Source organism: Melanerpes formicivorus, unplaced genomic scaffold, assembly GCF_026170545.1.
Source record: "Melanerpes formicivorus ecotype bairdi unplaced genomic scaffold, bMelFor1.0.p_v2 SCAF_100, whole genome shotgun sequence".
Lineage (NCBI taxonomy): Eukaryota > Metazoa > Chordata > Aves > Piciformes > Picidae > Melanerpes > Melanerpes formicivorus.
In genome coordinates, this window is record NW_027142452.1 from 1,672,971 (window position 1) to 1,690,706 (window position 17,736).

A 17,736-nucleotide genomic window follows, 5' to 3' on the forward strand; every position below is an offset into this window, starting at 1 on the left:
CTCTGCTGGCAGCCCTCTCAGCACCGCTCCATCACCCAGCTCCTCCAACAGCCTGGCTGGCACCAGTCTCCTCCTGGCACTGCCTGGCCATTTGATGTGACCTCTGCCAGGTCAGCAAGCCCTTCTCCAGCTCCCATTCACCAGGGTGTCTTTTCAAATGTCACTAACAGCATCCAAGAATACCCCAGCGAGGCAGGAGGGCTCCGTCTTGTACCAAGCCACCACTGCCCTGCAGCACTGTAGCACAGAAAAATTCAGCACATCTCTGGACCTGGGAAGAACAACAGAAGTGAGGCCACTGCACACAGGAGGTTGCTGTGGTCTGTCTGGGGGCTCTGTGAGCTCAGATGAAATGTGGCTTGTGCCTGTTGGATGTGATCCTCTGTATCTATTATTTTATTACACAGGGCAGGGGCGTTGATCTGCTGCAGGGTGGGAAGGCTCTGCAGAGGGACCTGCACAGGCTCGGGGCAGAGTGGCTGGGAACTGCCTGGTGGCAGAGGACTGGAGGGACTGGTTGACAGTGGCTGAACATGAGCCAGCTGTGAGCTCAGGTGGCCAAGAAGGACAACAGCATCCTGGGCTGGATCAGCAATGGTGTGGCCAGCAGGAGCAGGGCAGGGATTGTCCCCCTGTATTTGGCACTGGTGAGGCTGCACTTCAAAGGAGTTTCATTTTGGGCCCCTCACTCCAAGGAGGATATTGAGGTGCTGGAGCAGGTCAAGAGAAGTGCAACAGAGCTCATGAAGGGTCTGGAGAACAGGGCTGGTGAGGAGCAGCTGAGGGAACTGAGGCTGTTTAGTCTGGAGGAAAGGAGGCTCAGGGGAGACCTTCTGGCTTTCTACAACTCCCTGAAAGGAGGCTGGAGCAAAATGGGTGTTGGACACTTCTCCATAGTAGCTAAGTCATAGGACAAGAAAAAATGGTCTCAAGTTGCACCAGGGGAGGTTTAGGTTGGATGTTAGGAACAATTTCTTTGCTGCAAGATGGTCAGGCACTGGCACAGGCTGCCCAGGGAGGTGGTGGAGTCCCCATCCCTGGAGGGGTTCAAGAAACCTGTGGCCATGGCAGCTGGGGCCATGGTGATGTTACATTGATGGCTGGACTCGATGACCTTAGAGGTCTTTTCCAACTCAAACAATTCTCTGATCTGTTTCCACCGGCAGCCCTCAGCCTACCGCAGGCTCCCAGGCAGTGGCAGTGCTGCATCCAAGCCTCTGAGCTCTGCCCCTGCCCAGGAGGGTTGCAAGAAAGGGAAACATCAGGCTGTGGGGTCCTCACACTGCTGGCTCAGCACTGGCTTTTAACTTTAAATAGCAATAAATGTAATTACCGAAGGGCTACAATGCAGCCATTCCCTGGCACGGCCGAGGGGAGGTGCGACCCACAGAGCGATGACAAAGCTCCGTTGTTAGTGCAAGCATCAAGCCCTAATCCCTGTGCTTAAGTTTTAATGGATACCTCCAAACTCCTCGCAGAATTTTCCCTATCAGCCAGTTTAAATGGAATGCATTCCCTTGGAGAGCAGCACTGGCTAAGGCAATACCAAAGGCAATGATTTCTTTTCACCAGCCCTATTTATTTAGGCATTAGAACTGGTGGATTCCGCAGCGTAAAGCTCCTAAGTGCCCAGCCCTCGATATCAGGTTCCTGGTAACAGAAACCACACTGCTGTAGGCAGAGCTCATTTCCTACACAATAGGTGTGGGGACACACAAATATGAAGTCTCCTTTTGACAAGAGGCCAACGTGTGACAGTTTAGGATGGAAGAGGGGACACGGCCGGCACCCAGGAGGGGAATGGTGACTGCTGGATACAGCACCTGCAGTTACAGCTCAACCAGAACCACAGATTCACAGAATGGTCCTGGTTGGAAGGGACTCCAAAGACCATCCAGTTCCAGCCCCCTGCCATGGGCAGGGACAGCTCACACCAGCCCAGGTTGCTCAAAGCTTCATCCAACCTGGCCTTGAACACCTCCACAGCCTCCCTGGGCAACTTCACCACCCTCACTCTAAAGAATTTCTTCCTCATCTCCAGTCTCAGTCTCTCCTCTTCCAGCTCAAAGCCACTGTCCCTTGTCCTGTCACTCCCAGCCCTTCTAAAAAGCCCCTCCCCAGATCTCCTGTAGCCCCCCATCAGGTACTGGGAGGCCATAAGAAGCTCACCCAGAGCCTTCTCTTCTCCAGACTGAACAGCCCCAACTCCCTCAAGCCTGTCACCATGGCAACAGCTCCAGCCCTCTGATCATCATTGTGGGCTCCTCTGGCCCCTCCATGTCCATGCTTGATCCCTGTGTTGGAGTTACTGATGTATTGACTAAGCCTTACACAGGCAATAAATGCAATGCTGAACAGGTGGGTCTGAAGCTAAACCAGGAGGCCATGAGGAGTTTGGGTAGGCAACCAAAGGACAAGCATCACAACATTCTCAGGAAGGCAACTGCATCACATTTTCATTTGGATGTTATTTTTATTCTCCATGACATTTTCCCCAGCTCCAAATCACAGAGACTGCCAAAAGCCAGAGCTGCAGGCTGAGCCTGGTGCTGGGAACTAGGCTCCCTGCTTACACAACCTGAGCAGGATGGGAAACCAGGCTTCACCATCCTGGGTTGCTTAGCCTGGAGAGGTTTGAAAAGAGACCTCTGGCTCTCTACAACTACCTGAAAGGAGATGGGAGTGAGGTGGGGGTTGGTCTCTTCTCCCTAGTAACAAGTGATAGAATGAGAAGAGTAGAATGAGAATGAGAAGGATAGGATAGGATAGGATAGGATAGGATAGGATAGGATAGGATAGGATAGGATAGGATAGGATAGGATAGGATAGGATAGGATAGGATAGGATAGGATAGGATAGAATAGCATAGAACGAGAAGAAACGGCCTCAAGTTCTGCCAGGGAAGGTTTAGACTGGATAGCAGGAACAGTTTCTCTGCTGTAAGAGTGGTCAGGCCTTGGAACAAGCTGCCCAGGGAGGTGGTGGAGTCACCATGGCTGGAGGTGTTAAAAACCACACGTGGACATGGCACCTGGGACATGATTTAATGGCTATGGGGATGTTGGGCTGATGGCTGGACTCGATGATCTTTTCCAACCAAAACTATTCTGTGATCCTATGAACAACCCCAGGGCAAGAGAAGTGGATTACAATGAAGGGTGGGAAAGGTAACACCTAGAGCAGGATTAGTGTTCAGAATATTTATGTCATTGCTGTACAGGCTGAGAATCAACTGAGTGACTCCCTGCTGAGGAACCAAGGCATGATCTTGTTTATATGAAATACCAAATGCCAGAAGCTCCACAGTTGCATCATTGCTTTTCTTGCCTGAGAGGAGCTTCAAAATAATTCACACTTGCATGATGCATCTTTTATTTCCAACTATTACTTCCTCTGCTTAACTGATGTGGAGAATCTAGCTGGCCACCCACCAAAGAAGCTTTTTGGTAGCCAGTTTTTTCCAAACATTAGTTATGCAAGGCTTGAGAAACCCCAGACACAAAGGCAGAGCACTGCCTCTAACAGGCCATGACCAACGTTCAGCATGACCCTGTTTCTCTTCTGAAGTGGGGTCAAGAAGCACCAACCCTCTCATGTACTCAGAAATGACACAAACTTCATCTTCTTAACTGATAAAGCAGAATTATGAAAGATATTACTCTCTCCAGGTCTCCAGGAGTCTCTTCTCCCAAGCCTTCCACCACCAGCCATCCTCTCTCCTTTCTGCCACAACCACTTCCCACTTCCCCCTTCATCCAGCCTCACCATAACCATCCATCACCTTCCTACCACCCTGTCTGCTATCCCTTTGTTCAGGTCCACTCACCTCAGTTTTGCACACAGAACTCACCAAGAGTGTTCCCATCCTGCCATGGGGACACTACACATCTCTCCTGCAGCTCCCTTCCCCACACTAAAATACTTTCCTAAATCATGGCTGTGCAAGCTGCTCCAGATCTCCAAGTCCAAGCTACTGAATTCAGCTGGCTGGGGCTCAGGGCTCAGCTGAGCAGATAGGGAAGGGCTCCATGAAACAACAAAACAAAACAAGCAAACAAACTAAACCTCAAAAAACCCCAAACAAAGCCAAACCCACTGAAATTTCCTCATCTAGGTCAGGACCTAGGGAAAGAGCAGCTGGAAGGAAAAGGAAGACATTTGTGTGTTAGAAGTAAGAGCTACTTCAAGGCTAACAGAAAATGCCAGTGGAAAAGGAGGGGGAGAGCTGAGCAGAAGGAGTTAGCTTAGAGAGGGCACCAAGAGAGTGGAAGAAATGAGGCACAGAGCAGACTGTCTATCACCTATGAAGTACAGAGGGAGAGAAGAACTGCAAAGTGGGGAAAAGAGGAAGAAGGGGGAGAAAATGACATGTCAGGGGAGGCAGGAGATAACAGTACTGTGGGAAAGGACACTGAACATCAAAGGAGAAAGAGGGACTGGAGGTGGCTCAAGGGAAATAAGTTATTTTTACTTAATAGCACAGGCCAATTTGAAGCAGTTCTCTGGCACTATTTGTGCAGAAGAACATCCTACATGAGGGAAGCACTCCTTTGACATCACACCTCTGCTGTGATTTGTCTCTGTAAGCATGCCCTGCAAGGAGGCCATTCCACCAACCACCCTAAAAGGGCCAACCTCACAGGCCCCTGAGCCCACAGCAGCTCCCCAGTTAGCCCCTCCAGGGCTCTTGAGGAGCTTCCACGTTGTATTTTAGCCACATTTCTGGGTCAAGTGAGATTTATCCTTTTCTGACCTTCACATTGAGTTCAGTGTAAAGCTTTTACCTGCACCAAATGCCACTGGGCTGTGAGGGTGCAAATGGAAACCAGCACTGCTGTGTTGTAACCATTCAACATGACCAGGCATCTGTGGTGACCCAGTTATGAGGAGAGTTCATCACTTCTACATAGCTGGGTATGCCAGTAAATGCCCTCTGAAACTCATTAGTGTCACAGGGCATCAAAGCTCAGAAGGAATGGATCCCTCCACCTCTCTGTAAGGTAGGAGTAGTCCCTTTCTTTTCATCTGCCTGCAGCAATGATAATGACACTTTGGCTTATGGCCTGCAGGATGGGGAGCCTCTGAAGCCACCAGCCGTGCTCCACATCAGCTGAATGCACTAATGCAACGGACACACAGCTCCTCCACCAGCTGCTCTACACAGGGTACAACCCATTAGCACAGCAGAGCTGCCTTTCAGGTCCATTTGTTTAAGTGCTGCTACCACAAGCAACCACAGAGCACCCAGAAACCCAAAGAGTGGAGCTGCTCAGTGGCTTGTTTAAAACCATGTAGCCAACCCATTAAAAATCCCCTGTGAATGAAGAACAAAACCCTCAGGGGAAATGGGAAAGGTGACCCTAACCAGAGGGGACATAGTGCAGGCTTGTTTGAATGGAACTGATCTCTCCCTGGGCTAAGGTACCTCTGAAGAGTGCTACTGCCCCTCGCTGAAAGGCAGAGGCCACCTAGGAGATGTATTTGTGGGTCAGTATGTTTCAGCAAGGGTAGGACTGGGTGGAAAGCCTCTGGTTTCATTTCACCAAGGTGAAGGACCACATCTGGGCAAGCAAGGCTGAGTCACCATCCCTGGAGGTGTTTAAAAGACCTGTAGAGGTGATGCTTTGTGACACAGCTCAGTGGTGGACTTAGCAGTGTTAGGTTTATGGCTGGACTTGATGATCTTAAAGGTCTTTTCCAATCTCAGCGACTCTTTGATTCTAAGGTCATGCTCCAGCTGAGATCATAGAATCACTGAATCATTTTGGTTGGGAAAGGTCTTTAAAATCATCGAGTCCAGCCATTATCTAACTCCATAATGCATCAGCCCACATTACACACTGCCCAGCATCATCTGGAGAAGAAAGGCAGCACTGCAAGGACAGCCAGGTGGTGACCTGCTGATGGGTCACCCACCTGCCCTGGCCTGAGGAAGTTGAGAAATATCTTAATGGGTTGGTGATTAAGCAGTAAAAGGGCAGAGGAGCAAGGTTGGGAAATGCTGCTTTTTTATGGGACTTTAGGTTAAAGAACCTCACTGCTCAAATTGACAACTTCTTTTTCCCAGGTTCACCTCACAGCCATTCCCTGACAGCAGGCAGTGCAGCTACAAGCACTGACCAGCAGCAGATGGCTTTGCTGCTGGACAAAGCTACGTGTTCCACTCTGCCCTGCTGAGGCCTTACCTCCAGCACTGAATCCAGTCCTGAGCTCCCCAGCTCAAGGAGAAAGATCTACTGAAGGGAGTCCAGCAAAGAGCTAATAAGATGCTGAGGGGGCTGGAGCATCTCCGTGAGGATGAAAGGCTGAGAGCCCTGGGGCTGCTGAGCATGGAGGAAACAGAGCAGATCCTCTAAATGTGCAGCTAGAGCCAAAGGCTGAATGTCAGGAAGATGGGGCCAGCCTCTGCTCAGTGGTGCCCAGTGACAGGACAAAGGGCAATAGGCACAAACTGGAACCCAGAAGTTCCACACAAACATAAGGAAACAATTCCTCCCTCTGAGGCTGGCAGAGAACCTGAAGCAGGCTGCCCAGAGAGGCTGTGGAGTCTCCTTCTCTGGAAGCATTCAAAACCTGCCTGCACATGTGCCTGGGTGATTAACTCTGGGTGACCCTGCTTTAGGACGTGGCTTGGACTGAGAGGTCCTTTCCAACCCCTACCCTTCCCTGACTCTGTGATTCAGCCACACATGGCTGGCTCCCCAGGAAAGCTGGTCGGCATGTAGCACAGCGAAGGAGCCAAGTCTAGCTGGACTTGTTGGCACTGCGGAGAAGCTGGCAGCCTGCTCACTGTCAGAGGGCAGACGTGAAGCAGCTCCAGCAGTCCTGCAGGCTGATTTCCATAATATGTGCATATATATATATTAAAACAAAAGACTAACCAAGCAGCCTCGCCAGAAATGCTTATGTTGTATTTGCAAGTGTCAAGATGGGTGTTGCTGTGTGAGTAGTTTTCTTCATGACTTTTGAGAGTTTGCCAGTTCTGGCTCTTGTCCTCCTTCCCTGCAAGTCTCTCTACTCTGTGCCATGGTACAACAAGGGATGGAGGAAAAGCCACAGAGAAACCTCCCCAGCATGGACTGCTCTGAAGTCCATTGTCGAGAGATGAGGTCTCTGTATGACCCCTTGCTCCCCACCATACCTGGTGGGAAGTTCACCTACAGCCAGTGCCTCAGCTCCTCCACAGAAGCAGGAGAAGCCTGCAAGTAGAAGGGGGAAAAAAGGGATCTGTGCCAGCTCAGTTCCCAGCAAGAGGATTAATGTTACCTTCAGAGCTAGGAAATTGATTCCCAGACATCTCTAAGGAGCCACTAACACTGCCACACACTCAACAGCTTCCCTGCAAAAGGGTGGGAGATGAGGTCTTCACCTCCCAGTGCCTCAAGGTTCCTGGCGCGTGTCTTTATCCCCATCTAAGCAATAGCCTGCAGTAACAGCCCTCAACATAAACCCAGCCACAGCCTCGAACATGACCCTGGTGTGACAGTAAGGCTTTGAACTTCTCCTTTCAGAATCATTCTCCTTTGACCCACACAACATGGTCAGGAGGAGGTGGAAGGGAACAAGCAGAGCAGCCAGGGGCGATGCTCCAGGCACTGCGGCACTTCCACTGCTCTCTCCACTGCTCTCTCCAGGAGGCAGCAATTTGCTTTCCACTTCCAAAATCTAAGGTGGGCTCTTAGGAAGAGAAATGACCAAACTAACAGAGCAATCTCAACCTGAAGCTTCTTATCCCTTCAGGTGTCAGATAGTGATAGGACTGGGGGGAATGGATCCAAGTTAGAGGAAGGGAAATTTACATTAGATGTCAGGAAGAAGTTCTTCCCCATGAGGGTGGTGAGAGACTGGCACAGGTTGCCCAGGAAGGTCATGGAAGCCTCATGTCCCTGCCCATGGCAGGGGGCTTGGAACTGGCTGATCCTTGAGGTCCCTTCCAACCCTGACAATTCTGTGAAACCCTGGGCTGTATCCAACCCTTCCTACTGGGATCAGTACTTGTAGGGCAAAATACTCAAACAGAGGGACTGAGAGATGAGAAACCTCAGCAGCTGCCCACCAAGGTCTGGGAGGAACGGGAGCTTGCTCTAATTTGGATGTTTCTCTCCTTCTGAGAATAACCTTATGTAAGACCTCAACCAGTTGGATACAGTTTTCCTGGCACAGTTTCTGAGGCCCCAGACCACACCTGATATTGGTATTCTAAAGTGCCTCCCTCATTTCTAAGCATTTTCCTCCTCCATCAGCTTCTTGATGAGCCCTGCTCTGGAAATCATGGACAGCTTGAAACTTCTCCTGAAGAATACACCACACTTCGTAGTGTGCCAGCAGGGCAAGGCTGAGTGGAGCTCCTCACAGGCACTCTGGGGTTATTTCTTTCTCAAATTAATGACTTGCTCATCTCTTGACGACAAGAGCTAAAAGCAACCCTTGCCCCCAGGAACTTGCCTGCACGAATTAAAGGCAGAAAAGTACAACCCTGAATAATCCAGAGGAGGAAAAGCAAATGCTCACCTTTCACTGCTGTCATCCTGAGCACGCCACTTCGGAGTTTTGGGCTAAATGACATTTTCAGAAGGAAGGGAGTGGGTGAGAGGGATGGCTGCTTCCCACAGCACTCTGGAGCTGGCGCCAATCACTACTTCAGCCTGTTCCTGTGTTATTAACCTGCTTTGATACTGATCTGCACTTCTCCAGCCCAACCTGAGAACATCCCGCTCTGCGCGGCGCCAAGCAGAGGTGGAACATCTGCACCCAGCTTTATCTGGCTCCTCACACATGTTTCATGTATCTCCTAAAATACTCCTGATGAGTGTGGCTGTCCATCACTGTCAACACTTCCTTCCCTGCCTCAATTCTGAATCTAGTCTTAATGCAGCCATGAAACACACAGCCAAGAAATACTTTCCTAGCCAGACTAACCTACAGGCCACCCTTTCCTTCACCTCCTTGGGTTCGTTCCTCTTTAGCCAGTTGAGCAAAGCCTGTTTTAAGTAGGCCACCAGCACCTGGCTTTATTTTATTCCAGAGCTTTCACTACAGGAATGTGCTGCTCTTCTCTCCTTACCTACTGCACCAGAGGACATTTCACTTTTCCTTCCCCTTCTTCTCTTCTTGAGGCTTTGGAGAGCCTTTGAGACACAGTCTCAAGCTGCACCAGGGGAAGTTTAGGCTGGAGGTAAGGAGAAAGTTCTTCACAGAGAGAGTTGTTAGCCATTGGAATATGCTGCCCAGGGAGGTGGTGGAGTCCCCATCCCTGGAGGTGTTCAAGAGGGGATTGGATGTGGCACTTGGTGCCATGGTCTAGTAGTCATGAGGTGTTGGGTGACAGGTTGGACTTGATGATCTTTGAGGTCTCTTCCAACCTTATTGGTTCTATCATTCTTATCTACATGAAGGGTTTTCCTAAACTCTCCCCAAGAATGCATGTTCTTAGCTGCAGCACAAACAGACTGTTCAGTTTTGGGCCCATCACTCCAAGAAGGAAATTGAGGTGCTGAGGCCTGTCCAGAGAAGGGCAACAAAGGTGGTGAGGGGTGTGAAGAACAGGTCTGGTGAGGAGCAGATGAGGAAACTGGGATTACTTATTCTGGAGAAGAGGAGGCTGAGGACAGAGAGAAGACCACCTGGCTCTCTACAACTCCCTGAAAAGAGGCTGGAGTGAAGTGGGCATTCCTTCCTTCCCCCAAATAACCAGCGACAGGACAAGAGGAAACAAACAGCCTTACGTTGCTCCAGGGGAGTTTTAGGTTGGATATTAGCAGAAACTTCACTAAAAGAATGGTCAGGCAATAGGACAGGCTGCCCAGGGCAGTGGTGGAGTCACCAGCCCTGCAGGTATTAAAACCATGCAGACATTGCACCTGGGGACACAGTTCAATGGCCACGGTGGTGTTGGGTTGATGCTTGGATGACCTGGGAGGTCTTTTCCAACTGAAATGATTCTGATCCTTTGTTGGAGAACGTGGCCCCAAACATTCAGATTAGGCAGCTAAACTGCTTTAACCCATTATTTTTACTATTTTCTCTCAAGCCATTCAGTGGCTTTGCCTGTTTAGGAGTTCAGCATCTTCAAAGCCTCTTATGAACAACAAATCCTCCTCCGTCTCCGAGGCCAGGCAGACGCCTGCGATGGAGCGCCCGACCGAGGCCACTGCCCACAGAACAAAGGGCTCAGCACTGTTATTTTAATGGATTTTCCGTCCTGTTGCCAGGTCAGTGATCCTTTTTCTCCCCCTGTCACTCACAGACTTCAAACCCTACAGCTGGGGTGGACCAGCCAGTGTTTGTTTTATCTAGCAGGACATCATACGGCACGGCTCTTTCGAAGCAAATCAATTTATCTGCTGCTGACAGCAAGCATTCGTCAGCGGCGAGGCTGAGTTGTGCTACTCAGGAGGTTACTAGGAGTGCACCAGGCACACCACTTCCAGCTATCAATTTGACAAACATCCTCAACCATTTTATTTGCTTTTATTTTCCATCCTGAGGCTTGACAATCCATCAAACCTACTGTTAGTAGCGTGCAGCACTGCAGCTCCGGAGAAGGCTCTGATGCAATAAAATCAGGGTTGTTTATGGTAAAGAATTATCAGCAGGAGCATGGAGCTGCACCCCACAAAACTCTGATACTTTGGGAAAAAATTCCCTTTGTGGTAGAGGAAAAGGAGGCTCAGGGGAGATCTCTCTACAACTACCTGACAGGAGGTTGGAGCCAGGTTGGTGTTGGTCTCATCTCCCTAGCAACAAAGAACAGAATGAGAGGAAATGGCTTCAAGTGGCACCAGGGGAGGTTTAGGTTGGACATTAGAAGAAACTTCTTCACTGAAAGGCTTCTCAGAGGCTGCAAACAGGCTGCCCAGGGAGATGGTTGAATCCCCATCCCTGGAGGCGTTGGAAAGACACAGTGATGCCGTGCTGAGGGATATGGTTTAGCACCAGACTTTGTAGAGGGAGATAGTGGTTGGACTTGAGGAGCTTAGAGGTCTCTTCCAACCAAAATGATTCTGTGATATAAAGCTCTGGGTGAGGATTTAAGGATGGGCTTCATTTCATCACCCAGGCACACGCTGCAGCACCGTGTGGAAGACAACTGCTCCTCTGACCTGACAACACCCAGGCACTCCTAGCTCGGGTGTCAAAGGACCATTAGCTGCAGAGATCACTTTTCTTTTAATAGGCAGGCAGATGAGATGCTGGTCTCCAAGGATCCCAGCAAGGCTAACAGCAACACTGGGAACAGACCCAAGGTCTCCAAATGCTGAATCAAGCCCTGCTGCTGCTGCTCTGACTCATCCCAGGAACTGTTTGCTAAACACTCTGAAGCTCTTCAGAAGTTCCGCATGCTGTGTCAGCTACTCGCCCAGGAGAAGCCATTCCAAGCACTCTAAGGTCAGCTCATCAGCCTTGGCACTGATCTTTTCAGGAAGGCCTGATGCTTGGAAGCCACTGAGGGCTATTTCTGGAATCTGCCCACATTTGTAGTAGTGGAGATTTGCAGGGAGATTAACAAACATGCTCCAAGTCTGTAATCCTGCTGCTGGCACGAGAGGCAGCAGCACATCTCCTGAAGCGTTCCCTGTGTTCAGGCAGCAAAACACAGGATTTGTTTTGCACATAAAAAGTCTGGCTAGGGGATGAGCAGGGCTTTAAAACCTCTCTGAAAAAGACTGCAGCCAAGGGCTAACCTGGTTTTGCTTTATTTTTGGCTATAAAGATTATTTCTTGCTCTTTTCCATCCCTGTCCCTGCCCACCACCAGTGATTCAGATGCAAAAAAGCTTCAGTGCCTGACCTGGGCAGTGGGTGTGACACTGTTTGAGAGTCATGTCCCTTAGCTGCTTCTGGAGGAAACCAAAGGCAAAGCTAATTCCATTTCTCAGTCACAGGACCACTGAAGTGCTTAGGACAAGAAAGTTGAGATACTGTGCCCCTGTGCTGGGCACTGGTGAGGTTGCACCCTGAAAACTGGGCTCAGACTTGGGGCCCTGACTCCAAGAAGGATATTGAGGGGTTGAAGTGTGTCCAGAGAAGGGCAACAAAGCTGGTGAAGGGTCTGGAGAACAAATCTGGTGAGGAGTGGCAGAGGCAACTGGGGTTCAGTCTGGAGAAGAAAAGGCCGAGGAGAGACCTCATTGTTCCCTACCACTCCCTGCAAAGAGGTTGGAGTGAGGTGGGGGTTGGTCTCCTCTCCTTAGTATCAGGTGATAGAAAGACAGGAAATGGCCTGAAATTATGCCAGGGGAGGGTTAGGTTGGACATTAGGGACAATTTCTTTGCTGCAAGAGTGGCCAGGGACTGCAACAGGCTGCCCAGGGAGGTGGTAGAGTCACTGTCCCTGGAGCTGTTCAAGAAACCTGTGGCTTTGGCATCTGAGGACATAGTTCAGTGGCCATGGTGGTGTTGGGTTGACACTTGGACTTGATGATCTTCAAGGGCTTTTCCAACCAAAACAATTCTAGGCTCCTAGACAAGGTATTTTAAGCAGAGACAGCAAGCTTCACTGACCCTTCTGGTATTCTGCAATGGCCAAGAGCTGCCAGGAATATGATGACTAAAGTGCCCTGAAGAAAACCAGCCCTGGCCGGCACGTTCCTTTCAAGAGCTCCACGTGCTAGAGGAGAACATCAGCTCTCAATATTTATTTATGCTCTCTGCTTTGCCACCTGGGTGCAACAGGAAGGGCAGGACAGTATCTGGCAGAAAAAGCCAAGCAGAACACATCCCAGCAATAATTCAGAACAAAGGCTTTGCCTGACATTCTCCTCTGCAAAGCAGGAGCAGGCGGCAGGAAGGCACCAAGTGCTGACATCCTCTCACGGAGGTGTAGGAGGAGCAAGCTCCACAGACTTCAAAGCTTCTTCCCACCACCACAAAAGGAATACAATAAAACACAAGCTGTAAATCTCACCTACAGTAAGTGACAGTGTTACAGACACTCAGCTCTTGCCATAAGAGCAGATTTATGTCTCACTTAAAGGGCTATGATCATTTTTGTAGACCTTTCCCAACACCACCTCAGCAGACACAGAGCAGTGACACAGTCCGTGCCTGCAGCCACCACACACCACCTGCTCTTTGCACAAGAAAACACAGGACAGGCACCTTTTGCTTTCACTGTTGAGGGAAAATGGCAATTCTTTTGGTAACTATGCCACATCCTAACATTTTGGCATTAAGAGGAGCATGGGCCCTAGGTCAAGGGAGATTTTCCTTCCCCTCTCTACTCTGCACTGGTGAGGCCTCACCTGGAGTACGGTGGCCAGTTCTGGGCTCTCCAGCTCAGGAAGAGCTACTGGAGAGAGTCCAGCACAGGGCCACTGAGATGATTGGGGCATTGGAACATCTAACATATGGGGAGAGGCTGAGAGAGCTGGGGCTGGTTAGCCTGGAGAGGAGGAGGCTGAGAGGGATCTTACTAATGCTCACAGATATCTAAAGGCTGGCAGTCTGGAAGATGGGGCCACACTTTGCAGTGGTCCCCAGTGACAGGATGAGAGGTAATGGGCACAAACTTGAACATAGGAGGTTCCATCCAAATATGGGAAGGAACTTCTGTACTTTAAGGGCAGCAGAGCACTGGAGCAGGCTGCCCAGAGAGGTGGTGGAGTCTCCATCTCTCAAGACTTTCAAGGCCCACCTGGACGTGTTCCTGTGTGATCTGATTTAGGTGATCCTGCTGTGGCAGGGAGATTGGACTCAACGACCTTCAGAGGTCCCTTCCAACCCCTACCATGCTGTGACACTGTGGTTTTTAAGGATAAAGTTCAATGGCTGGGACAAACCAAAGTCTCTGAGCAGAAGGGGAGTGAACTGGGGGCAGTGGGAACTTCACTTCACAGAAATCACTTCTCCAGGATAGTAAAACATGCTCCAGAAGTTCTTCTCTTGAAGCAAGCATCTGAACACATTCTCCAGCCCATCAAATGATGGAAGGCAGGAGACCTTCCAGCAGGTGCCACTGCAGTGGATGCTTTCCCAAGGACCACAACCAAAACCCGGAGCCAAGCGCTGGCCTACCTGTGAGGCGAGTCTCCGCATGGCCTCCTCCTGGCGCCGCCGCATCTCCGGAGTGCCTGGGCAGCTCCCACTGGTGATGGAGGAGTGCGCAGAAGGTGGCTGGGTTAAGGGCAGCTCTCGGTTTGCATCCACATCTGTCCCAAGGAAAGGAGTTGTGAGTTGCTACAGCACCACCATGACCCTCCTTGTTACCACAGAGCAGGCAGCTGCTTTCCAGCAGGTCATGCACGGCACTTCGAATGCTTTCCAGAACCACTCTGCTTAGGATTCCAGACAGGGACACTGCCCAGCCAAGCAAGAGGCTCCCCAGGAACTTCTTTTGGAAGCAGCACATCCTTGAGCTTGACTTGGAATCATAATGCAAACAATGACCCATCTAATGGCAAACAGCAGAGGAGGACAGCTCCTGCCTGCATAATTAAACCCTGGATGTGCCAGCAGCAAGGCACATTCTGATTCTGAGCATGCAGCACCACCTTCACCTGTGTGGTTTTGCTGGGACAGGAGGAGTATGAGGCTGTGCTCAGGCCACTTTACTCATGCTGGTGGCACAACTGCTGTGGCACAGTCAGGTCACCTGATTTGCATTACTATTAAAGAGAGATTTTAGTGAACATAACAGATCCATTGACTTCAGCATGGGTTAAAAAACACAGTAAATAACTCCAAGAAACTTGTGGGGCAATTCTCTTCTCTAACCAGACTAGGCCTTGGGATCCCTTTAGGAAATGAAATCAAATTAGGTGATTGATCTGAGAGTTTCCACCTCAGTACCTGACTCAGGAGTCATTCAACTTCAGCTAAATGAGAACTAAACAACAGCACCTCAGGTGTGACCAAGGATGCTCTGGGTATGGAAGATGCAGGGCACCTTCTCCTTTACAATATCCAAGCCCAGCAACAGTTAAGTGCAGCAGTCTCTCTCATCTCCACAACCCCTGCAAGCAGACTGGGGAATCACAGAGTTGGGACACTGCAGGGCTGCAGTTAGAGAAACAAGCCCTGCCTTTCACTGTGCATTGTTCATTTACCTCTGACAAGTGACACTGCTCCACATGCCAGCACATTTCAGGTACCCATGGCTGAGGGTACTGCCTTCCAATAAACAGATTTAACCACAGCTTCACTGAGATACAGTGACCTAGATCCTCAAAGATACCTTGAAGGTAGCTGAGCCAGTATTTTTAGTCCTGTCTAATTCACTTACTGAGAGCTGAATGATTTTAAAGTGCTGTCATCCCCGCCTGCAAACGTGTCAGCAGAGTGATGAGAGCTGGATGGGACCAGAAGAGGTGGAACAATCCTGGGTGCTGAGCCCGCGTGGGCTTGTGATCCACCTTAAGCATTGCACAGAATGGATTGAGTGGGAAGGAACCTTTCAAGGTCATCCAGTCCACCCCCCTGCAGTCAGCAGGGACATCTGCAACTAGAGCAGGATGCTCAGAGCCCCAACCAACCTCACCTGCAATGGTTCCTGGGATGGGACAGCTCCCAACTCTCTGGGCAACCTGGGCCAAGCTCTCACCACCCTTGGTGTCAAAAATGTCTTCTTTGTGGATACCAATCTCCCTCTTTCAGTTCCAAACCATCACCCCTTGTCTTGTCACAATAGGCCCTGCTCAAAAGTCTGTCCCCAGCTTTCTGATCAGCCCTTTTTAGCACTGAAAAGGCCACCAGAAGGTCCCCCTGGAGCTTTCTCTTCTCCAGGCTGAACAAGCACAACTGTCTCAGCCTGACCTCACAGAGGAGAGCCTCCAGCCCTCCCATCATTGCTGTGGCTTCCCCTGGCCCCACTCCAATAGGTCTTTGTCTCTGCTGTGCTGAGGACTCCAGTGCTGGCCCCAGCACTGCAGGTGGGGTCTCAGCAGAGCAGAGCAGAGGGACAGAATCCCCTCAGATAAACAAACCACATGGGAGGGAGGTTGCACCGGTATGGATTTGTAAGCAGGGTATCAGCAATTGAATCTGGAGTGCTCCCACTCAGAGAGAATCTTACAGCAGCAAACACAGAAATCAAGGACAGACTATTCTGACTCTTCTAACAGTAGATTTGGAACAGGGGCAGCATAAATACTGCTGGCAGGTCCTTCCTTTGCTTGCCAGCCAAGACTGAGCTGATCTCTTGAGCCCGAAGAAGAACAGGGTCTGGGGGGGTCAAGACCCTCAGAAGAGCTGATGGCAAAGGCTGCTGGTGTCTGAGGCTCCCTCTCTGCTGTACTCACGTTTTGGGGAGGCATGTGGGCTATCAGAAGCAATCTGTCTCATCCGTGTGCCGTGGCAGCTGAGTGCCACCAGCCTGGAGATGATGGCAGTCTTCCCAAAGCCGATGTTGCCGACGATCACCACGCCGCGGTTGATGCTGGCGTTGGAGCTCTGCAGCTGGGCGTCGATCTCGTGGAACACCCAGTCCCTGCCCACGAAGACAGACTCGGTGGTGATGCTGGGCACCTCGAAGAGCAGGGGCTTCAGGGAGATGTCAGGAGGTCTGTAAGGTGCGAAGCGTACTGCAGGGGAGACACAGGGAGAGAGCTTCAGCGTCAGGGCTGCGGTGAAAGGCACAGGATCAGAGAACAGTAGGGGTTGGAAGGGACCAGGTCCAAGCTCTCCCTCATCACTCACCCAGAGCAGTACTCTTGGTGTGACTTCTGGTCTGCACTAGGGCAGGATCACCTAGGGCAGGTCACACAGACAGGTCTTAGTATCACAGTATCAGTCAGGGTTGGAAGGGACCACAAGGATCAGCCAGTTCCAACCCCACTGCCATGGGCAGGGACACCCCACACTAGATCAGCCTGGCCAGAGCCTCAGCCAGCCTGGCCTTAAACACCTCCAGGGCTGGGGCCTCAACCACCTCCCTGGACAACCCATTCCAGGGCTTCACCACTCTCATGGGGAAGAACTTCCTCCTCACTTCCAGCCTGAATCTCCCCACCTCCAGCTTCATTCCATGAAAGCCTCCAGAGGAGAGACTGCACAACCTCTCTGGACAGCCTGCTCCAGGGCTTCACACCCTTACAGCAAAGAAGTTACTCCTCATGGTGATGTCAAAGCTCCTGGGTTCCAAAAAGACAGTTTGGAAACCTGAGCATTTAGGAGTGGTTAAATCAATCTAAGCAAATCTAAGCATCTTGGCTCTTCTGAAGCACAGAACTGAACCCAGGCTGCTGGCAGGACTTCCCTGCATGGCAATTAAACCACACATTAAATTTCCTCTTTTCAGAAGGAAAGGTAAAGCTAACAAGGAGTGCAAGAAATACCCCACCAAGCAGACCAAATATGCTGGAGCATTGTGAACAGCTAAACACATAGGGAGAAGTAACACCAGGCACCAGTACAGACTAGGGGTTGTCCTGATGGAAAGCAGCTCTGAAGAGAAAGACCTTGGAGTCCTTGTGGAGAGTAAAGTTATCCATGAGGCAGCAATGTGCCCCTGTGGCCATGAAGGTCAATGGTATCCTGGGATGCATTAGCAAAGGTGTGGCCAGGAGGTCTAGGGAGGTTCTCCTCCCCCTCTACTCTGCCCTGCTGAGACCACTTCTGCAATACTGTGTCCAGTTTGGGGCCCCCAGTTCAAAAGTGATGTGGATCTGCTGGAGAGAGTACAATAGAGGCTATGAGGATGATGAAGGGACTGGAACATCTCTGCTATGAAGAAGACTGAGAGCCCTGGGGCTGTTTAGTCTGGAGAAGAGAAGGCTGAGAGAGGACCTTATTCATGTCT

General features: G+C 50.5%; 1 protein-coding gene across 7 annotated transcripts in view; it reads right to left on the minus strand.

Moving 5' to 3' along the window:
• TANC2 (tetratricopeptide repeat, ankyrin repeat and coiled-coil containing 2) overlaps positions 1 to 17,736 on the minus strand; it is a 296,571-nt gene that overhangs the window by 62,594 nt on the left and 216,241 nt on the right. For all 7 annotated transcript variants that reach the window (XM_068166407.1, XM_068166408.1, XM_068166403.1 and 4 more), the window contains 2 exons: positions 16,238 to 16,519; positions 14,016 to 14,149 (listed from right to left, as the gene is read on the minus strand). In XM_068166407.1, coding sequence (XP_068022508.1) covers positions 14,016 to 14,149; positions 16,238 to 16,519 — 416 coding nt within the window. The remainder of the gene's footprint in view (positions 1 to 14,015; positions 14,150 to 16,237; positions 16,520 to 17,736) is intronic.